Source organism: Vombatus ursinus, unplaced genomic scaffold, assembly GCF_900497805.2.
Source record: "Vombatus ursinus unplaced genomic scaffold, bare-nosed wombat genome assembly UNPS02014779.1, whole genome shotgun sequence".
Lineage (NCBI taxonomy): Eukaryota > Metazoa > Chordata > Mammalia > Diprotodontia > Vombatidae > Vombatus > Vombatus ursinus.
Genome location: NW_020954557.1, coordinates 46,986,665 through 47,010,992, shown reverse-complemented (window position 1 = coordinate 47,010,992; position 24,328 = coordinate 46,986,665). Strand labels below are relative to the sequence as shown.

General features: G+C 35.2%; 1 protein-coding gene across 3 annotated transcripts in view; it reads left to right on the top strand.

Moving 5' to 3' along the window:
* Positions 1-24,328, top strand: part of UBR3 (ubiquitin protein ligase E3 component n-recognin 3) — a 309,463-nt gene that overhangs the window by 222,872 nt on the left and 62,263 nt on the right. For 2 of the 3 annotated variants that reach the window (XM_027865976.1, XM_027865975.1), the window contains exons 28-30: positions 12-224; positions 3,263-3,399; positions 17,859-17,944. In XM_027865976.1, coding sequence (XP_027721777.1) covers positions 12-224; positions 3,263-3,399; positions 17,859-17,944 — 436 coding nt within the window. The remainder of the gene's footprint in view (positions 1-11; positions 225-3,262; positions 3,400-17,858; positions 17,945-24,328) is intronic. The other variant, XM_027865977.1, reaches the window with a different exon arrangement.

Here is a 24,328-nt window from a genome sequence, read left to right as displayed (position 1 = left end):
TGTCTTTTTAGAATGACCAGGTTCTTCAGGGTTTCTCAGTGGAGAAAGGAGAATTCACATGCCCACTCTGTCGTCAATTTGCTAACAGTGTTCTTCCCTGTTATCCTGGAAACAATGTGGAAAATAGCCTTTGGCAGTGTCATAGTAACAAGAGCATGCAAGAGCTCATAAAAGAGGTTGAAGAGCTTCAAGAACAGCTGGGAATTTTCCCAGTAAGCATCAGTGTAAGGCAGAAAGATCCTTGTTAATTTGCTTCTACATTTCAGCCTTCCTTTCTATTCAGTCTCTCTGTGACTCATTTATATTTTTTATGAATTTAATGGAAATTGCCTTAAAGGTTCCGACTTCTGTTATTTTATTGAGCAAAAACAAAAAATAAGAATAGTAGAACATGTTATTACCAAAAGCTGTAATTATCTTCTGTCTAAATTGTTATAGTTTTAATATTGTATTTTCCAGATTGTGAAAACCCATATGTTTTTATGTACTTAGGTACTTTTCATAGAATTGTATTATAGACATCTCATATGTTATTTCTTTGTGATGAAAAGCACAATTTAGTTTACAAATAAACCTATTAATAACATATTTTATACAGAACTATATATGTATATTTGTTAATATGCAGATATTTATGAAAGTATATAAATGAAAAAGATTATATATTAAGCATCCCAACAGCCTGGATCTTCCATGTAACACCAACTGTTATAGTATAGTTGTATTATCTTGCATACTGTTGTTTTTTCTTAGATTTCTCTCCATGGTGTTTATTTACCATTATAAATAACAGAAGTTTTTCCTTATAATACAGTTTTACCTTTAAAATAATTGTGGGGTCTAGACCCATAAGGTAATGAGCCTCCAACATATAGTTATGCTTGATCTCGTTAAATAAATATGTTCATGGAAAGTTAAATGTTTTGAATTTTTATAAGTTGAATAATCACTGGGGGGGCTAGGTATTTGAAGGAATTGTCTAACGTCTTCCACTGTCATTTGAAAATAATTTGTAAGGTGAAATTATCTTGCAGTGTATTTAGATTTGCATGTATTAGATTTTCTCAAAGTGAGGCATTCTTTGTTACTTTAAAAGTCAGTCAGTCAATAAATTTTTGTTAAATGCCTACTATGTTTCAGGCATTGTACTAAGCACTAGTGATTAAAAAAAAAAAGAGGCAAAAGACAGTCCCTGCCCTCAAGGAGCTTACAGTCTAACTGGGGAGACAACAGTCTATATATAGGAAATAATTAAAAGAGGGAAGGAACTAGAATTAAGAGGGGTTGGGAAAGGCTTCCTGTAGAAAGTGGGATTTTAATTGAGACTTGAAGGAAGCCCGTAGATGAAGATGAAGAGAGGGAGTATTCCAGACATGGAGGACAGTCAGAGAAAATGCCTACAGTCAAGAGATAGAATGTCTTGTTCATAGTACAACAGGGAGGCCAATGTCACTGGATCGAAGAATATGTGGCAGGGAGTAAGGATAAGAAAACTGGAAAGAGGTTAGGAGGATTGGTTATGAAGGGCCAAACAGCCATTTGATCCTAGAGGCAGTAGAGGGCTATTGGAGTTTATTGAGTTGGGGGCGAGGAGGGAGACATGACTGGATTTGCATTTTAGGAAAATCACTTTGCTGGCTTGAATGGAGGATGGATTGGAGTTGGGAGTGGCTTGAGGTAGGCAGATCGACCAGCAAGCTACTGTAATACTCCAGGCCTGAGTTGAAGAGGGCCTATACTAGGGTTATGACAGTATCAGAGGAGAGAAGGGGATGTATTTGAGAGATGTTGCAAAAGTGAAATCAACAGACCTTGCTGCAGATTGGATATGGGAGTTGAAAAATATTGAAGAGTCAAGGATGACACCTAAGGTTATGAGCCTAAGGAGGATGGTATTGCCCTAGACAGAAATAGGGGGAAGTTAGGAAGAATAAGGGAGGATTTAGGGGGAAAGATAATGAGTTCAGTTTTGGACACATTGAGTTTAAGATGTCTATTGGAGATTTAGTTTGAGATGTCTGAAAGGTAGTTGGAGATGTGAGGCTGAAGATCAGCAAAGAGGTTAGAGCAGGATAGGTAGTTCTGAATATCAGCATAGAGATAGTAGCTAAATTCATGGAAGCTGATGAGATCCAATGAAGAAGTGTAGAGGGAGAAGAGAAGAGGACCCCAGGACAGAACCTTGTGGACATCTATGGTTAGAGGGCATAATCTGGAGGAAGATCCAGTAATGGAGACTGAGAAGGAGTAGTCTGTAGGTAGGACAACCAGGAGAGAGTCGTGTCCCAAAATCCTAGAGACGTGAGAATATCAAGAAGAATATCAGCAGTAGTATCAAAGGCTGTAGAGAGGTCAAAATGAATGAAGACTGAGAAAAGGCCATTCGATTTTGGCAATTGAGATCATTGTTTACTTTGGAGGAGGAGAACGGTTTGGTGGAATGATGAGATAGGATGCTGGATTATAGGGGATTAAGAAGAGAGTGAGAGAGTAAAAGTGGAAGAACCTTTTGTAGATAACCTTTCCAAGGAGTTTAGCTATAAAAGATAGAAGAGATATAGGACAATAGTTAGCAGGGATGAAATGGGAGAGACCAGGGTATGTTTGTAGGCAAGAGGGAAGGAGCCAGTAGACAGGGAAAGATTGAAGATAAGTGAGAGTGTGGGGATGGCAGAGGGGCAGTCTGTTGGAGAAAATGGGATAGAATGGGTTGCTTTTGTAGATGGAGGGTTGGGCCTTAGTAAGGCCACCTCTTGGTGTGATAGAGATAAAGGAAGAGATAGTGGCAGAAGGCATCTGAGTTATATGAGGGGAGAGAACAGGGAGCTCACAGGGAGTGATTACCTCCGTTCTTTCTCTAAAATATGAGGCAAGATGCCTTAAAAGAAAAACATTAAATGGTAAAATAGACCCTTCATTTGCATAGAGATTAAACTTTGTCTGTTAAAGTATCCCCCAAAGTATGCCATAAGGTGTGGAAACTACAGAATTGAAATAAGAGGGGGAAAAACCTTTTATGGTTTTGTTTCTTTATGCCAGTAAAGTGTTTTAAAGTCTACTAAGAGCAATGCCTGCCACATAGTAAGCACTTAAGAATGCTCTATGTGTTTATTTATGTAGTTATCTGATAGTTGTACTACAGTTATAAATTTTTACATTTTAATTTTTCAATGTCTTTCAATAATGAAAAATATATTTGTATCGTACTTTTGTTGACAAATGTAAAATATAGTGAACTTTTTGTTGTTGTTGTTATTGTTAGTCAGAAACCAACTTAAGTAAAGAAATGGAATCTGTAATGAAGGATATCAAAAGTACTACTCAAAAGAAATACACAGACTATAGCAAGACTCCTGGCTCACCAGACAATGATTTTCTCTTTATGTATTCTGTAGCTAGGTAAGTACAATATTTAATTTTTTAAGCATTTTCTCAGTTGTTGTCACTCACTGGTGTTGAATAGACCTTTATTTTATCTAGTCACAAAGGTTCACTTAACAGGAGGGATACCTTTTATACTTTTTTGGCCTTGGTTTAAATCATTGTTCTTGTTGAGAACTTCCCACTATGCCTGTGGATATCAAATCTTATTTCATTTAAGTGGTTTTTAAGAAAAAAAAATAAAATCTGGGAATATTTTTTTATAGTTAATATTGAATTAAGCATTATAGAATGGTGGGCAGGCAGGGATTGTTGGTGAATGTTCCAAATTATATAATTCAAAATAAGTTCGTTTGGTTAAAAGGTTTCTGTTACATATTAGGAATTACTGTTTTCAGTTTGTCAGACCTATATGCAAAAAGAGACAGGTTTGTTCCCCAAAACATTATATTTACCTGTGCAGTGAACAAAGTAGGGAGAAGAAAGCTGAGCTTGTTCTATCTTGGCCCTCATTTAACTGTAGAAGCCCAGAGAAGAGAAATTTTAAAGTATTTAATATTTTTAAGTTTTTATTTTTTAAAATAGCATCTATACAAAGGTGATAACAGTTGAAAAGTAGCTTAATTGGACCAGAGAGTCAAATGAAAGAAGAGAAAGCCAGCTGTATTCCACAATCTGTTGCTAGCAGGATGCATATGAGATTTTGTTGCCCTTCATCTCCCAAATTAAATGAAAATAACCTAATTTAGTTGTGGATATGAAGTATTGAGGAATATGTCTACTTAGAAGTTTTGAAGAAGTTTGTCCCAAGGGAAATAATGGCAAACAGAAGACAAATTGACATTCAATGAGAGATTTTTTGCTGACCTTTTCTGTAGCAGTTAATTATTGTCAGTTTCTCTGGTTTTATGATCCAGTTCTTTAAAGAAATTTAAAAAAAAATTTTTTATTTGTAACATTTGTTTAAAAAATTTTTGAGTTCCAATTTTTCTCCCTCTCTCCTGTCCCTTCCCCACCCATTAAGAATTCATACATAATGAAATCATGCAAAACATATTAGCCATGTTGAATAAACAAACAAACAAAAAAGCAAGAAAAATAAAGGAAGTGAAAAAAGCATGCTCAGAGTGCATCAGTTCTTGGAGTCTGAATACAGATTGAAGCATACTTTTACTTTATTTTTCTGATTTTTTCTTTTTGATCTATTTTTTCTTTTACAGTATGACTAATATGGAAATATGTTTAACATGACACATATGTATAACCTATATCAAATTGCTTGTCTTATCAATGAGGGAGGAAGGAGAGGCAGGAGGAGAATTTGCAACTCAAAATTTAAAAAAAGACAAATGTTAAAAATTTTTTTACATGTAATTGGAGAAAAATAAAATATTACATAATTACAAAAAAGAAAAATAGGGGAAAAGTCAGTAAAAGTAGGGGAAAAAAGAGTTCATTAGTTCTCTCCTTGGAGGGGAGAGAGTATTTTTCATCATGGGTCCTTTGGAATTTTCATGATCCTTTTCTAGAGTTTGTTTAAGGTTCCTGTTGACATGACAGGTCTTTTGTTTCTTTTACCTATTGCTTTAAAGGGAAATCTTTGATTATAGCAAAGTGTGTTATAGTCGGCCTTTAATAAAAATTCACTTCAGAATTACATATTTATAATAAAAGGCTTTTAATTTGTTAAGAAAATAGTGATGTATTTCTTTAAATTTCTCTCCATAAACCCTTCCTTCTGAAAAGAATTTAAGTTGTGACTTCATATGCAGCCACTCTGCTCACTTCAGAAAGAGTAATACCAGTGCCAGCTAGTGGCCAAACCGTAACTCCTTGGGAACGAGTGACAAATGTAAACACAAACTGGTGACACAAGTAATATAATACTAGTATTTGATGATTTTTAAAAGTACTTTGCATAAATTATCCCACTTGGCCTTCAAAGCTGTTTGAGGTTGGTAGTGCTGAAGAGGTTAGGGGTTCTGGGATCCCAAGAATGCCAAAGCAGAGTTGCCTGGATTGAATTCACACACTCAGGTCTTCTTTCAGTCAAGTGGCAAAAAGTTAAAATTATTTTAACACCAGTAATAGCAGGCAAAGTTCCTTTGGGGAACTTGCAGCTTAATAGGGTTGAATCTAAAGCTTATATAGAAAAGGGACAGGGAAAGGGTGCCAAGTATACTAATTAGGTGGAGGATTGGGTGAGATTAGGAAGTGGTCAGCATATCCAGGTTCTGGACTGCTGGAATGTATGGGAAAACTCAGGGAGTTTGTTGAGGGGACAAGATAGCCTGGGACAGAGTCCTTGGGCCAGGCACCAGGGAAAGAGTCCTTGGGGCAGGAACCCCTGAGATAGCTTTTATCAGAGCAATTACAGGATCAACTCTGTCTGTGCCTGTAACAAGGAGAAAATTTTCTTATGGGGGGGGTGGAGGGGTGGGACTCTGCGTTGCTTAGACATGGTCTTAGGGCTTTTTGAAGTCCAGGTCCCACCACTCCCTCAAACAAACGGGACCCAAAATCTTTTGGGGCAAGGGGAGAAAGCCTTGGCTTCTGAAACTGCTTCCTGTTGGCAAGGGGCGTAGAGCTATCCCTGCCTCTCTGGGTCCTGGGGAAGAGGAGGTGGACTAGAACCGAGCATAGGCTACATCCAGGGGATGGTGGGTAGACGTGGACTGGTATCCACTGCTTGCTACCAACTGTAGGTGAATGGCTTGTAGTCTGGAAGACAGATCTTACAAGCAAGTTCAATGTTTGGGGCCCAAATATAAGGAGAATTAAAAGAAATGTCAGAATGGGGGAGAACAAAGAAAGAAACCAAGAGACCCATTAGAATCATTTACATTTGACACACAGGATTATCTGGTCTTGTTACTTTCTCAAAAGTTTCCACTCTGATTCCAGTTCCTTTAGAAGGATTAGATGGTATAGAAACATGAAAATACAAGTAACAACATTCTTGTAGGTAGAGGTTTTCCACCCTTGAGTACAGCTTAGTTATAGAAATGAATTTGCTTATAAAGGCTGACTTTACTCCAATTATAATAAAAAACTTGGGATGATACTTAAGTAATTAATTCCAAAAACAGTGCCTATCAATAAGTTGTTCATAACAGAACGTATTTGTACTACAGGACACACAGTACAAACAGGTGTTTTTTCTACATTAGTAATAAACTTCAATGAAGTTGACTTTTCCATTAATGTAACACAAAATATTCTATAGGTTACCCCTCTCTAAGAAAAGGGTTTCTTTTCTCCAAACCAAACTGAAGATGTTTCTGATTTAGTTTCAGTAATAAATAGAATAACAGCTAGGTCCTTCAGTCAATTAATCCCATGTTACAGATGATGAAACTGAGACTCAGAGAGATTAAATGACTTGCCCAAGGGTAAGCACAGAACATGATATTAAAAATGATAAGGATGGGTCACAGAACCAAAATAAATTTTAAAATGAGAAATATTCTGCTCAGCATACTGTCAATGAAAGATGGTAGTATTTATAGCTTGTTTTTCAGATCCATGAATAATAAATTATATATTGAGGGGAAAATGAACATAAGATATGTGATTTTAATTGTGATTTGAAACTTAAGTGGTAAGTACATAGTTTATGTAGAAAGATGACATCGTTTGAATATGTTAAACTTCCAGAGTAGTAGGAAATGTGATATTCTAGTTTATTTATTATCCTGGTTACTTGAGGGTTGTCCGAGAAGAGCATCCATGGATAATTAATCTTCAAAGATCTTGTAGTATCTGAGAACTCTCTTTAGTCTTATCACTAGTCTTAACTGAGATAATGCTTATAAAACACTTTGTAAATTTTAAATTGGTATATAAATGTCACTTAATGATTTTATGATCACTCTATAGTATTGTAGGTCTGTAGTTATTCTAGGAAATTGGACACCTTCTTTATGGATCATAATACATAATCTGGAATGTGCTCATGCTCTTTTTAAAATAAGCACAAGATCAGTTCCTCTTCCTGGTTCTTATCTCTTATTAAAGTGTAGAAAATTCTGATTATTTGAGATTTCCAAGGGTTTGGATTCTGACTAAATGGGAATGTATTGTACATAAACTTTAACCCCCTTTTACTCTAAATAATACATTGAGAAATATTTGTGTTGCCTTAAATTCTGAGGTACATTTTCCCCTCTTTACAGAAATCTCTTAATAACACTGAACCAAAAAGGGAACAAAATTGTGAGCTTGAATACTGACCATAATTTTTCAAGAGGATAGTAACTTTGTAGAAAACATATAAAACTTTTGTTTTTGCCATTTTATGACCAAAAAGAGGCAGATTAAACCAATTCAATTCAACTAACATTTATTAAATATCTCCTATATTAAGGCACTGTGCTAAAGGTTGGGAATACAGAGATGAAAAGTACAAGGCTTTTCTTCTCTTTGTATTCTCTGTGCAATGTAAACTTCTTGAGGGCTGATTTAGGGTTTTGTTTTTGGTTTTTGGTTTTGTATCCACAGTACCTAGCATAGTGCATTGCACATTAATGATTAATAAGTGTCTGAATTGAAACAAATGAGTGACCCCCAAAAAGATGAAAAGCAACATAGTCATTTTTCAGGATTCTTACAGTATATTACAGTTATGAGATTTAGACAGTTAGAATGAGACAAATTATGACAGTTGAGCAAGTTAGAATGAGACAGATACACAGGAGAGGATAAACAGACATGAGACATTTGGGGAGAGAACAATCACTTCTAGTTGAGGAGTCAAGGTACACTTTGCAGAGTAGGTAGCATTTTAGCAGCTGGGTCTTGAAGAAAACAAAGGATTTTTATTAGCCAGAGATGTGGAGGGAGGCCATTTCAGACATGGGAGACAGTAAATGCAAATGCATGGAGAAATCTTGATGAGATTGAAGAATAGGTAGTAGTCTAGTTTTACTGGAAAATAGATAGAGTGAAGTTAAGTTAATGTAATAATAATGAAAAGGAAGATTGGAACCTCATTTTGGAGGGGGCAGAGTAAGCAGTATATTTATAGGAGCCATTGTTTTTTGAGCAGGACAGTGCTGTGAAGATTATTTTGGCACTTGTATGAAGGAAGGCATGAAAAGGGAAAAGGCTAGAAGAAGATGGCCAATTAGGGTAATATTATAATAGTCCAGACAAGAGGTAATAAGAGTCAACCACAGTAGTCACCATAGGAAAAGAAAGAGACAGATGAGAGAGAGATATTTTGGAAGTGGATATCATAGAATATAGTACTTGATTGGATGTGGGGGATACAGGAGAGGGAAAATTGATGATGACACCAATGTTTTTAGCCTGAGGGACTGTGTTGACAATGACAGTGTCAATAGCACTAGGTAAGTTAGGAGACTGTATAGGCATTGTGAGAAAAATATAACTTAAGTTTTTAACATTGAGTTTGAGTTATTGGTAGGATATACAGATGGAGTTTTACATCAAGTATGTGGAAATTTAAAATTGGAGGTCAACAGAGATTTGGGTAAGATAGATTTGAGAGCCATTCACATGGAGAGGTATTAGTTGAAGCTGTGGGCATGAATGAGATTGCTAAGGGAGTGAGACATGGAGGGAGAAGAGAATAGGGCATAGACAGAACCTTGGAAGGTGACCAGCTTTACTAGGCAAGAGGAAGAAAAGGAATTGTTGAGGAGATAGAGAAAGCGGGTGTTCAGAGAGTCAGGAACAAAATTGAGATGGTGCTTCAGTACTACAGAAGCAGATGTAGAAGAGACTATCAAAGAAGGAGGTGATTGGCAGTATCAGATGTTTTAGTAAGGATCATACGTAGCTGATGAGGATTCAGAAAATGTCTTTGGAATTGGCAGTTAGGAGATCCTTGGTGATCTTGGAGACAGTAGTTTCAATAGAGGGATGGAGAAAGAAACTCCATTGTAGAGCATCGAGGAGTGACTGGGCAGGAAATAGAAAGAGTGAGCAAACTCTATTCTAAAAGTATGGCAGAGGAGGTCTAGGATCAGAGGAATGTTTTTCTTTTTTTGATTCCAGAATCCTGAACAGATGTGTTCACAAATGAGGAAGACTGTAGAGGTAGAAATTGGAAATGAAAGAGAGAAAAAGATGATGATCCACATAGTACAGTCTTGGAGTAGACAAGAGGGGAAATGGAATCAAGGACACAAGTGAAAGGATGAGTCTCCATAAGGAGGGCCAGCTCTGAGAATGGAAGGAAGTCAGAGAGAATCTGATGACTTTCAAAGATTAGGAGGGGAGATAAGGAGCTCATGCTAGGTGATTTAAGTTTTCTGAGCAAAGTAGGAAATGGGGTCATCTGAGAGACAGTGAAAAAATTTGTTTAATAAAGCTGCAGATGCTTTTGAGGGAGGACGGAATAAAACAGTTGTCTCAGTAATGTTTGTCTCCTATCTTGCCCTAATCCTCAATTGATGGTAGAGACTGAAGACACAAAGTCATGATTCTCGGAGTGAGAAGTATATCTCTTATAACTCCTCCATTTTCTTGAGATAGACCTCTACAAAGTAACTCACATTGAGTGTTTGCTTACCTTAAGATTCACTTGAAGCAATTAAAAAGAAAGCCTGAAACTTATTAAAAATGTCACTTATAAAACACAGAATGTTGTCTGTTCGGAATGTAAATTTCTTAAGTTAGGATCCAGGTCTTCACAGTTCTGTTTTGTAAACTTCACCTAGCATAGTTTAATTATATAGTACCTACTTATAATGATGTAAATTTTTATTCTCTTGAGGTTTAGTCAGCATTCAGTGGAAAGATGATAGCATTTAGAGTAAGAGGATTGGGGTTCAAGTCCTGTTGGTTGCTAACTACGTAACCTTAAACAAGTCACTTGACACCTCTGGGTTGAGGTTTCCTTGTTTGCTAAATCATCATGTTATACTGTATAGTTTCCAAGGGCTCTTTCAGATCTAAGTCTCTTATCCTATGATCTTAGTCTCATAGCACTTACTTCGGCTAGACAGGTGCCATCAGAATCTCAAACTCACCTTGTCCTTAATGAAGCTTATTGTCTTTTCCCTAAAACCCATCCTTTTTACTAACTTCACTATTTCTATTGAAGGTACCTCAGCCCTTGACTCTTCATTCTCCTTCAGTCCCCATATCTAGTCACTTGTGAGGTCTTGTTCATTGTACCTTCTCAACATCTCTCCTGTCCGTTATCTTTCTACTTCCTTTTGTCACTGTTTTAGGATTACTCACTTCTTGCTTGGGCTGTGTCAATAGCTGCCTAATTAGTTTTCCTGCTCAGGCTCTATCAGTCAGTCAGTCAGTCAACAAACATTTATTAAGCTCCAGCTGTATACCAGGTACTCTGCTAGGGGTTGATAAAATGACAAAAATGAAACAATTTCTATCCTCAGTGAGTTTACATTTTATTGCTTGGTAAACCTTAAAGTCCTTTATAAATACTTGTTGGTTATTATTATTCAGAGAGACGCTAAATATATATATATATATAGATATATAGATATATTATATATGTTAACATATGTATATAGGTATAAGGTGATTTGATGGAGAAGTCACTATCAACCAGGCAGATCAGGAAGGACATCAAGTAGAAGGGAACTGGGGCTTTTATAAAGAGTTAGAAGAGAGGGGGAAATTCACGCCGTGCATGGGGACTAGTCTCCATGCAAAGATATAGAGAGACCAGAGATAGAGCACCATGTCTAAGGAATAGCAAGAAGGTTAATCTGGCTGAAAAGAATACAGGAATAGAAGGAATGTATAATATGCTCCACAGGTAGGCTGGGGCCAAGTTGGGAAGGGTTTAAACTGATTAACAAAGGGGTTTGTGCTTGATCCTAGATGCACTAAGGACTCAGTGGAGTTTATTGAGCAATGAAGTGACATGGTTCAACCTGTGCTTTAGGAATATCTCTTTGGCAAATGTGTGCAGGATGGATGAGACTGGGCAAAGACTTGAGACAAAATGACCAATTCAGAAGCTGTTATAACAGTGTGGGTCCTAAGAGGACCTCGATGACAGTGTTGGCTGTCTGAGTAGGCAAAGTAGCAGATTGGAAGGAGGAAAAAGTGGGATGAGGAAGAGTGAGTAGGTGAGGATGACTCTGGTATTAACCTAGGTGAGTAGAAGAATGGCAGTGCCCTTAGCAGACCTAGACAATTTTGGAAAAAGTGCTAGTTTGGAGGGAAAGATAATGATTTCTCTTTTGGATGTGGTGAATATGAGATACTTGTGGGATATCCAGTTCAAGATGTCTGATAGGCATTTGGTGACATAGAACTAGAGCATGAGAGGCTAGGTCTGGCTATGTAGATTTGGGAGTTGTCTGCATATAGATGAAAATTAAATCCCTGGAATCTGAGAAAGTCACTGAGAGTGGAAGTAGTGAAGAGAAGAGGCCGAGGAAAAAGTTATGGGATATACTCAAAAGGAGTTAGGATGTGGATGTTGACTGAGCAAATGAGATTGAGATAGAAAGGTCAGATAGGAGTTCATGATTGAATTGAGTATTAAAATTATTTTAAAAATAAATACGTTAATTGAAATACTTTTAAATCTTACTATTCCCTAAATCATGTTCTGTAAACATTGGATATTCATTTCTGTTAAAAGTCTGTGGTGGTTTAAATGTCTCTTTAATTCTGGTTTCTCAAAGACCTTTTCTCCTAGAGGGGTACATTATTATAATTGCTTATTATTTATTACTGAAATTGAATTCTTTGGAGAAGGAAGCACAGTATTTCTAATGATTGACTCCAGCCCCTGAAACTACTTTCCATAATGATTTGTTAGCTCTTTAAAAAAGAAAAAAAAAACACCTAATAGTAGAATTTAGTGTAGTATACATCTGTTTTCACTTTTAGTTGCTTAAAGAAGTCTTAGAAGAATTTTCTGATTTTAGCCTTAGAAGGGTTTTAAAGAAGTTATTTGAAGGATATATTTATTTGAATTTCAATGAAACAGTGCTTCTATTCAAGTTTTATTATATTTCCAAATAAATATTTGCGTATGGTAGGACACACTCTTTGCTTGGACAAAGGGATATCTTTCCCAAATATGAAATTATATGATAGTGTTTATATCAAAATAAGGAGTGATAGAGATTTCAGGGATTATTTTGAGACATTCTAGCCCAAGCATTCTAGTTTGGACATGACTAGGAGCTGTTGATAAATAGGGGTGAGGACTTGTCTTATGATTTGATATAGGGAACTCCCAGGTGAAAAAACTCTGTCGGTGCAGGCCATCATCTTCTCTGCAATTTATAGTCTTCTGAAGCTGCTACAAGCACTACGAGGTCCAGTGACTTCCCTAGGGTAGCATGACGAGTGTGTGTCAGAGGTAGGATGTGTACTCTTGGCTTCTTGGCTCCATGCCATAGCTGTAATGCATTATGTCTTCTGGTGACAGATAGAGATGTAATAGAGAAGTCTTAGAATGCAGGTCTGTAGCAGAGATAAGTAAACAGGAGTGGAGATATAGATTGGAGGGTCACAAATATATAAAATAATAACTTAAATCATATAATACATAATCCTTTCAAGATAGAAAACATATTGGTATATCTTGGTATGAAAAAATGCTTTAAATCACTATTGATCAGAAAAATGCAAATCAAAACAACTCTGAGGCACCACATCACACCTATCAGACTGGCAAGCCTGACAAAGCAGGAAGATGATAAATGTTGGAGAAGATGTAGTAAAATTGGAACATTAATGCATTGTTGATGGAGTTGTGAACTGATCCAACCATTCTGGAGAGCAATTTGGAACTATGTCCAAAGTATACCAAGGTATACCCAAGTACACCAAAGTATATCCCATAACTTTTTCCTGGGCCTCTTCTCTTCACTACTTCCATTCTCAGTGACTTTGTCAGATTCCAGGGGTTTAATTTTTATCTATATGCAGACAACTCCCAAATCTATATAGCCAGACCTAGCCTCTCATGCTCTAGTTCTTATGGTATATCTTATTCACTTTGTGTATTCCTGAAAAGTTACTTGTAAATGTAAAACTTGTCATTTCACTCAGGATAAATGTTTGATGAGTGGATGCTAGACATTCTTTAGCATGAATCTTTTTTGAAAAGCAAATAATTTTTGTAAAGCAGATAATTACTCTTTTTTGTATAAATCCAGATTTTAACAAACATCTGATTTATTTAAATAAAAAAACACCAGTAGAGTGAAAATTAGAAAGCCATAAATTGAGCCTTAGGAGACTAGTTGATGCATTTAGCTAAGTTACAACAACAACAACCAAAAAAAAGAAAGAAAGAAAGGAAGGAAGGAACAGACTGGATAGATGAATGAAGAAGACCAGGAGAATCTAGTTTCAGTTGCTCTGTAACCAAGACAAGAAAGTGTCATTTAGTTAGTCAAAAAGAATCTGCTGAGTTTTTGTTCTATGCAACGTTTTGCTAATGCTTCTGGGATAGGTACAGAAGACATCTAAGATATAATGCTTGTCATCAAGAATCTTTCCTGTTTTGTAGACAGCTATTGCACATGTAATAACAGCAAATATACAAAGCAGAGAATTAAGTTTTGAATTGTACCATTAAGTTCTGAATTGTGCCACAAACTCTAAGTACGCTAAAAGCTCAGAGGAAGTTCCCAAAAATTGGAGTGTTTGAGGATAATGCAGGATTTATGGAGGTGGTAAAGTGTGAACTGGATCTTGCAATTCAGTAAATTTTGGATAGGAGGATAAGAGAAGACAAATGTAGGAAACAACATGAGGGAAGACACAGAAACAGGAAGAGTTAATGCTTATTCTTTTTTTTTAAATTTATTTACTTATTTATTTTTAGTTTTTAACATTCACTTACGTAAGATTTTGAGTTCTAAATCTTCTTCCCCCCTTTCTACTCTCCCCCCCCCCCAGGTGGCGTGCAGTCTGATGTAGGCTATACATATACATTCATAGTAAACATATTTTCACATTAGCCATGTTGTAATGAAGAATTAGAACCAATGGGAGAGACCACGAGAAAGAAGAAATCTCCCCCCCCCCCCAAAAAAGAGAGAGAGAGCAGATTGTATGCATTGATCTGCATTCAGACTCCATAATTCTTTTTCTGGATGTGGATAGCATTTTCCATCATGAATCTTTTGGAATTGTCTTAGGTCCTTGCATTGCTGAGAAGAACTAAGTGTTATCACAGTTAATCATCATACAATGTTGCTGTTACTGTGTACAGTGTTCTCTTGGTTCTACTCACTTCATTTAGCATCAGTTCATATAGGTCTTTACAGGTTTTTCTGAGGTCTGCCTGCTCATCATTTCTTATGGAACAATAGTATTCCATTACATTCATATGCTGCAACTTGTTCAGCCTTTCCCTAGTTGATGAGCATCCTCTCAATTTCTAATTCTTAGCCACCACAAAAGTAGCTACTATAAATGTTTTTGCACATGTGGGTCCTTTTCCCATTTTTATGATCTCTTTGGGATATAGATCTCGAAGTGGTATTGCTGGGTCAAAGAGTGTGCACAGTTTTATAGACCTTTGGACATAGTTCCAAATTGCTCTCCAGAATGGTTGGATCAGTTCACAACTCCATCAGCAATGCATTAATGTTCCAGTTTTCCCACATCTTCTCCAACATTTATCATTTTCCTGTTTTGTCATGTTAGCTAATCTGATAGGTGTGATGTGTTTTGGTTTGCATTTTTCTGATCAATAGTGATGTAGAGCATTTTTTAATATTACTATAGATAACTCAAATTTCTTCCTCTGAAAACTGCCTGTTCATATCCTTTGACCATTTATCTATTGAGGAATGATTTGTGTTCTTATAAATTTGATTCAGTTCTCCATATATTTTGGAAATGAGTATGCTTATTTTTATGCAGTGATAAGTAATCACAGTTTGATAGGGGACTGCTCAGTAAATGGAGGCTTTGAGTATAACCACTATATTATCCATAATGGAAGGAGGAGAATGCCCAATGGGGATGATGGCTCAAATGATGCCTTCTTCCTAGTTGTGAAAACCTGGCACATACATAAAATCTGAGGGAAAAGGAGAAATAAGATTAAAGATTAGAGTAGTTTCATTATGTAGAAAGTATTTTGTGTATAGGCAAATAACATATGAAAGAGAGCTGTTATAATTGTTCATTTTTATTCTGTCAGGGTTTGGGACAGAGGAAAGGGGGATTTATTTAACTATGAAAAGCAGTCCTCAATTCTTTGTCAAGCTGAAGAGATTCTCTCTCTTTTTTCCTCTTTTTCCCTAAGTCAATGTGAGTACATGTATATTAAATAATATAGAATGCAAGAGTTTACTTCTCCATGCTCGGAAAATCATATATTCAGAAAGAGGGGTAGGGAGAGAAAATTTAGTAGTATGAATTTCTCAGCAGTTAGGGAAGGTCAGATATTGATTGGGCATATAATATTTTTTTCCCCTTGTATAACTTATCTGACTATATACAGAACATACATATTTATGTTTCATGTATACACATGTATAAATATAGTTATACTAAAAATATACACACACATATATATACCCCAAAATTAATTTAAAGGGATCACCTTTGCCATGATTGAGATAGGATTGAAATTTATGATGGGATGTGGTCCCTGATGTTATCAAAGATTATCCGGGCACCTAACAGTAAGTGAGAACTTTGGGCAAGTATTTCACATTACAAGAAAAGCTGTGCCAGTGATCTTTCCACCATTATCTGAAACATTGAAATAAAGTCAGTAGCTTTTTCCCCAGAATACTTTAGATTTAATTCACAGTTGATATATTACCTTAAAGTATCTTACTATTTATGACACAATGAAAAACTGAAAATGTTCTTACCTTTATGTTTTAATAAGACTGTTTGCATCTCTTAGAAAAATAAAATGTAAAAATTCTGGATCTGACATTTGTTCATTAGAAATTGTTAGTATTTCTGGCTAGCTCTTTTAAATACTATCTAGGCGATCTCAGTTTTTATAAGAGAATATAGCCACTAATTTTTTTCTACAGATTTAGGCAACAGAAGATTTGTGAAAACAAAATATATTGATCTCATTTATATTCCATTGATGAAGGAACACATGCTGGTCTCCGCTCGCTTTCTGTCCACTAATATGAAATCCTTGTCCCTGCTTCTTTGCTGGTAGGTTTTTAGAAGTTCAGTGAGCAATGCAAATCGCCTGAAGAGTGGAAAATTCCCTTGTCACACAGATGCCCTTATCAGCAGCAACCAGATGGAGCTCTGAGCAGGAACATTATCAATGTTAAATTGCTTTTTTTTTCCCTTGAGTAGAGAGGATTAAAGCATTCCTTCAGAAATGGGTGGCAAATGCCACAACTTAAGGATATTAATATTTGGAGGAGTTAGTATTTTTAGAAGCAAAAAATATGGAAATACCTTACCAAAATATTTCATACTCAAAACCTAAATATTTCCAAATGTTTTCTTACAATCAGAATAGTGGTATATTCTTTCCACAATGCAATGTAAAAGAGTTAGTTTTAAGTTTTGTAAATATTTTTAAAATGATGGTTTTTTTGTTATTGATATAAATTCCATATCTTGCATATAAATTATTTATTCAATTTCAGCAACAGAAAAGCGTGTTTACAGAAAATAGTTTCAGAGAGAGGATTCCATATTGTCTGATTTTTTTTTAAATGAAAGGTAAAAGTATTTTAAAACATCCAATTTAAATATTTTATAAAATTTTATGTATGAATTTGGTATAAATAATTAGAGCTTCACTATACCATTAAAGTACTTAGGAGTAACTTTTTGGTTCTCCATGAATTCATCTATAGAACTAAGTAAAATATACTCATTAATTATTGCTATGATGTAAGCTAATAATTGCTAAGCACTTTGCAAATGCAATATTATATTATTAATATTAATAGTAGTAGTAGTAATGTTCATAAATGTTAGTAGTCATCTGTGTGTTTTCTATCTTGGAGGTTGATAAAGAGATTGCTTTTTATAGTTCTGTGACATCTTTAGACTCTTATGTTAGTGATGGCGTCTATAATATTTAAGATTTTGCCTGAACTCTGATAGTTGATCTGTTTCTCTCAAGAAAACTATATGTTTATAACTTGTATTAATGAAAATATCAATGATTAAGAATGCATTTACTGTATACTTTTTTCATTAAGAATATAAACAATTTCGTGAAGTATATTTGGAAATTTTTTTCCCTTAAGGCCCAAATTTTCATGTTTTTTTGGGGGGGAGGGGAGCAAAAGTTGAAATATGGCGATAGTTACAGTGAAAATATAATTTTTTCATAGGTGCAGATTTGAATATGTAGAAAAGGGTGACAGAATTGGTTTCTTTTCTGAATTTACACCTAAATATCAGTGTATTAATTGAACTATACTTTCACATATAGCAGTGAGGAGAGGTTTCATTTTAATGTATGTATGTTTATGTAATTTAACCCCCAAAAGGACTAAACTTTTAACCTAATGACTTTGTAAATTGTTTTAATGGTTTATTTATAGAACCAATTTGGAACTGGAGCTAATTCATCGTGGAGGGAATTTGTGTTCAGGTGGAGCAAGCACAGCTGGCAAACGATCTTGTTTGAGTAAGTATTTAAAATTATTAAATTCACTTTACTTTTGAACTAAATATTGAACTTTCAGAAACAAGTATAAAATAAAGTTTACTTTTTAGTATAACTTGAAATCTTTTCCAAATTTCTTTAAAGTCATAACCTTTTAATATTATGACTAAACCTTTACAAGGCTAACCACATATTTCCCTGATTTTAAGGTATATTTGTAATCTAATATAGCCTACTTAGGAAGCAAATGGATTTAGTAATGAAAGAAGATTGTATTCCCAGCTATAAAAAGTAATTGGCTTTTTCATCCCCCACTTTAGTTCTTTTAAAAGGGAACTTTCACATTGAATGATTTTAAGAAAATATTTTATAGAAGCTATTTATTTTGCTTGTAGATTTCTTTCTAACATCCTACTAATTAAATTTGAAAAAAGTTTAAATATGTTATTTTGTTATGTTCATAGAATTTCTGTATGATTTTTTTCAGGTAAAAATATTTTTCTAGTTCATACTCTTTATAGTAGTTGTGTCATTGATTGAAGTCTAATTTGGATGCTTAAAAATAGATTTTTAAGAGTGTAATTTTAGTGCTACACTTAGTCCTAATTTTAATCATATCATTTAGAGGAGTGATACCAAAATTAGGCACAGCATACCAATTATTACAGATTTGATTATTGCCCAAAACCCTCTTTCCTACCCTTTGACTATTCCTTCTACCAAAAAAAATAAAGTGATGATTGAGTTTGGGTGGGATAGGATGTACAGCTAGTTTTTCTAAAAAGGCAAAAAATAACTTTTACAAAAAGCTAACAGTATATATTTGCTTTACAGTGTTTCCTCATGCATATTTTAAGAATAATGCATATATCTCATTGCAGTTTTTTTCCCCAAAGATGTGTGATTTTGGGGGAAATTATCAAGATGATCCAGCATTACTAGTATAAAGTTAAAGTATATAAGAAACTCTAAATAATTTTGAAATTTTTTGGAGTATACTAAAATGATACTTTCCTGGTTGTACTTAAAGTTTGTGATATGACAATGATAATTTGCTAAAGACTAGGGTAATTATTCACTTGTTGAAACATGTACATAATTAATGTATTTACGTATATTGTAAATTAGAGATATATTGAAGAGTAACATGACACCAAGAAGATGTCCTTATTTTTACTTCTAGTCTGCTTGAAATTATAGGTACCGTGCTTTCCGTTATAGAAAAAATCCTATTTTGATACATATCCTTAATTGTTACGTAACATTGCTGTCTAATTGAGAGAGAATTATACTTAAGAATTCAGTAAAGTGATTTTAACTATATAGTTTATAAATACCTGCTTTTTTCTATGAAGCTGGTGCATGGGTTAAGAGATTTCCAAATATCTGAACAGTTTTATGAGAATGCTAATGACTATTAATGTCAGTAGATAATCTCAATTTCAAACTTAAACTCTTTAATGAGGTGTGTTGTCTAGCCTTTGTTTATTGTTTTTCTATTTTACATTAGTGATTTGTAGATGATTATATACATGGTAGAAGAGGGACTTGCTAAAAATCCTTTGTTAACTTTAATTGTAAGGCATAGTTTAACTTTAATGTAATAATGTAACTTTAATGTTGTTTCATTGCTAAAAATAGTTTGAACATTTTACACTAGTTGTAAGGTATATTTTTTGTTACTTTAATGTTATTTCATGTTCATTTGATTTCTTATTTCTTATTTATGTTCATATGACCTTAGACAACTTTTAACCAGAATGTCTTATGTCTTGGAATAAATTATTATCCTTTTGAAATACATATTTACTTTATTTTAATGTATTATTTATTTTTAACATTCTTTTCTTTTTGAATTTTGAGTGCTAGAAAATTATACTAAAATTTGCATTCAGAATTAATCAGTTCTAGTTCTGGAGGTGTTTAACATTTTTTCATCTTGAGTCCTTTTGAATTGTCTTGGTCATTGTAACAGAGTAGCCAAGTTTTTCACAGATGATCATCATGACAACGTTGCTGTTAACTATGCACAGTGATCTCTTGGTTCTTCTCACTTAACTTTGCATCAATTCATATAGATCTTGCCATGTTTTTTCTGACACCACCTCATTTGTCATTTCTAAAACACAATAGTTTTCCATCATAATCATATGCCACAACTTGTTCAGTCATTCTCTAGTTGATGAGCATCCCCTTAATTTCCAGTTCTTTGCTACCACAAAAAGAGCTGCTATAAATATTTTTGTTCATATAGATTCTTTTCCTTTTTCCTTGTTCTCTTTGGGGTACAGACCTTTTTCTTGTTTAGTTTTTTTAGTCTTGTCTAACTCTTTGTTACCCCATTTGGGGTTTTCTTGGCAAAGATACTGGAGTGGTTTGCTATTTCCTCCTCCTCCTCATTTTACAGATAAGAAATGAGGCAAATAGGGTTAAGTGACTTGCCCCAGGCAAGATTTGAACTTGGGAAGATAAGTCTTCTTGACTTCAGGCCTGTAACTGTAGCACTGTACTACGTACTTGCCTGGTTTGGATTTAGTAGTGGTGTTGGGTCCCACCAGAATTTTCTGAAGCTTTGCTTGTAGCTACTTTCACATTGTTTTCTTCTTCCAAATTTATATCTTGGTCTTCCTGCCACTGTAGTAGCTTTTTATGGTCAAGTTCTTTTTGCTTATTTGTTTGTTTTCTCATCTTCCCTGCATATTTCTTGACTTTGAACCTTATTTTAAAGTTGGGCTCTCTTCACCTGGGGGTGGGGAAGTACTGTGCCACATTTGGGGCTTTTTTGTGCTGCTGTTTTCAGAACTAGCTCTGGAGATCTGCAAGTTTTTGTTGTTTTTAAGTTGGTGTTATCCTGGGAGAGATGGGGGCATTGCTTTCCTGGACTGTGCTCTAGTTTTTACATAGGATGGGCCCTTGTTTCCTTGCAGTCATAAATACTAGTTTTTCTCTTGGCCTCTGAATGGTGACTGGGTCCTCTGTTCCCTTGTGATGGTTCATAAGCGCAACTGCTACCCAGAACTGCTTATGTTCAATTGAGTTGCCAGTCAGCACTAGCTGCACACAGTGCCAGTGAACGGTCCCCTGTATTCTCTTTCTGACCAGTTGTCTGACCCCCTTTACCATCTCTGGGCTGAGAGCTCCTGAAGCTGCTGCTCCTTCCAAGACCCCTTGCTGGCTCTGGCCTCTGCCCACCCCAGTGTTACAGACCTGTCCTGCTGACCTCTTAAGTTTTCTGGAAAAATGTCTCCCCGATCTTTTGTTGCCTCTGCCTCTCCAAAATCTGATATGTCATTATTTTAAAGTTGTTTGTAGGAATATGTTAAGAGAGTTCAGCTGGGTCCCAGCCTGTGCTCTGCCTCTACGTTTACTGTTAAAGAAGTCTTCAAACAAGCATTTATAGCTGTCATTTTTTTTTTTTTGTATTGATTTAAAAGTACTAGTGGCTTATCGAAGTGAAAATATATGCCTCCAGTCTAATGTCTGGGAAAGAATTCACAGTGGGGACAGTGAGGAAAAATAACTTATTAGTGTGTTGTTGGTATTTCAAGCTTTATCTATCAATCAAGTATTCTAGTTGTTTAAAAGACTTTTAGAAGAGTAGGGAGAACTAAAAATAAAACTTTTGCACGTTGGATATCCCTAAATAAAAACATTTACCCAAACTACTTATTGATAATTTTTCTATCTTGAATAAGTAGATCTATTAATAAATAATACTCCTCCTTGTAAGGACTACATTTTGTTCAACAAAGGTTTATATCAATTGTAAATTTTTTTAAGTCAATTACTTGTTTAACGAATTAATAAAAGCTCTTATTGGTCAGCCTCTTGTATATGATTTGAAAGTACATAAGAAAAAGTCCATAAATTCTAGTATGGTCTAGAATTTCTGAAAATTTTCATAATAGAATGATCTTAGTACTTTTCTACAAAAGTTCAGTCTTAGATATTAATTTAAAAAGGAGATATGTTGAGAAAAATGATTTTGTTTTTGACCTTTTAGTTAGAATATTAAAGCACAAAAGCAAATCTTTTCTTCCCATAAAATCTTCATCACCGTCCTGAGTCTTTAAACTGCAAATTCATTGGTGTCTGTGTTGAATCTGGATCTAATCCCTGTCTCAAATAGATTTCCTCAAAATATCTTATAAAGAGATTAATTTTGAAACTTAAACCAAGAGAAGCAGAGTCAAATACCTGCTTTGACTCCTTTGTTACTGTTTCTGATTTAATCTTGATATAATCTATCATTTTATTTAGAAAAAAAATGCAGAGTCTACACTGAATATCTGTCTTCTCTGTTAATCACTGTAGATAGTCTGCAACTTGAAATAGTTCTGTCAGATACTTTAAAGGGTGAAATTTTGGTATGATCTGAGAGGCTGAGGAAATTATTTTGACCTTCATTCCAAGATGCAATGAAGACTGTATAGGTTTAGTGTGGAATATCAATGATGAGCCTTCAGAAAGTTATCCTTTGGTGTCCTGACCTTATCCTTTAAATGCTTTGACTTTCATTGATTACTTCAGGGGAGCTGTAAAATAGTTCCAAGACAGACTTACACGTTCTGTTTCACTCATAGTAAAAAAAATTATGCAAAATTATAAGGATAATAAAAAGAAAAATATTATCAGAATAAGAGGAAATTGCTCCAAACTAGGGAGGCAGTCCAGCAGAGTAGAAAGAATTCAAAACTTACAGTCAGACAGTCTGGATTCAAACCCTGACTTCTGCAGATTTTGTGAACCAAGACAAGCCACTTCCTTGTCTGAGTCTGTGCAAAAATAAGGTGATTGGAATGATGACTTCTGAGGCCCCTTCTAGCTCTAAATTGAAGTTCTGGCTACTGTTTGATGAGACATTAAGAATAGGTTTTTCTTCTTGGCTTATTATGCAGTATGAGGAAATATCTTACTGTTATAAGACATTTGCATGGTACCTGAAATAATTTATAATCGACCAATGTAAAGAATGTTGGTTTTTGTTTTACTTTACTTAGGGATATTACTGGTGAAATTATTTGGTGTGCTGCAGGCTGGCTGGATGGCCTCAAAGGTCACAGATTTATATGTCTGATCCTCCTAGCCAGAGAGATCATTGATACGGCACTTAGTAATTAACTGTTTGAAGTTATTTAGTACCTAAGTAGGGACAGTGACAGAGACAGGGCCTGTGATTGCATTAGTATAGGGAACTCTCAGATGAAGAAACCCTCTCTACCAATACAGGTCCACATTTTCTCCTGAGCTCAGGGAAGAATAGACACATGCTGGCTCTGGATGAGAGAAGGTCTGAAACTTCTGTCCCATCTGCAGTTCCCACAATTCATCCTCATGCTAGGGCCGTCTAGGCTGGAAGTATGTCCTATGTGACTTCTTGTGTACACGTTGTGAGAACTATGCTGAAGTCTCTTTCCATCCACCGTATCTCTATCTGTTGTTCTTTGGGACATTTTCAATTTTGATAATTAGGACTTCCTTTCCTGAACTTCACATCATGTCATACTCCTCTGAAATCATTCCCATTATCTTCATCTTCTCTCCTAAATGGGATGAAGAGATGGCCCTTCTCCTGCTAATGTTAACTCTTTTATATATTGCCGTTATCCATCCTTGCCTGTTTTCTCTAGCAAATTGGTCCTACTATTATTCTTACTCCTCTAATCTTCAGTTTCTCCCTCCATACTGTTTCCTTCCCTACTTCCTTACGTACATTCCTAAGTTTCTTCTGTTCTGAAAAACTCTCTTTCCCTTTTTACCTAAGAAAGCCATCCCTACTCCACTGCCTGTACTTCCTCTCTCTCCACATCTACAGTCTCAGTCTCATCATACAATTTAAATTTCTTTTCCCAAAATTACTCGTGACTTCTTATTTGCTAAATCTAATGGCTTCTTCTCAGTCCTCATCCTTCTTGTCCTCTACAGCATTTGACACTGTTAACCACCTATTCTTCCTCTATACTTTCTTTGGTTTTTTTTGACTCTGCTCATCTCTCACCTCTCTGAACCCACAACTTTCTTCATCCATGTCACATCCACTGACTATGGGTGTTCCCCAAGACTCTGTCTGGATCCTTCTCTTTCTTCTTTCTATAATCTCACTGGATGATCTCATTAGCTCTCATGGGTTCAGTTGCCATTCTCTGTGATTCTCAGAGCCATGTAACCGTCCCTTTCTTGAGCCTCCAGTCTATTATCACCAACTGCCTGATGGTGACATTTCAGATTGCATATGCTACAGGCATCTCATCATTTAGAGCTTAGTTCAAGTTCTACCATTTTTTCCTTAAGTTGTTCTAGCCCATTGTAGCCTATGGTAATTTTTCCCATATCCGAGCTTGATAGCCTTTATTTATTTATTCATTCATTCATTCATTCATTCATTCATTCATTCATTCATTCATT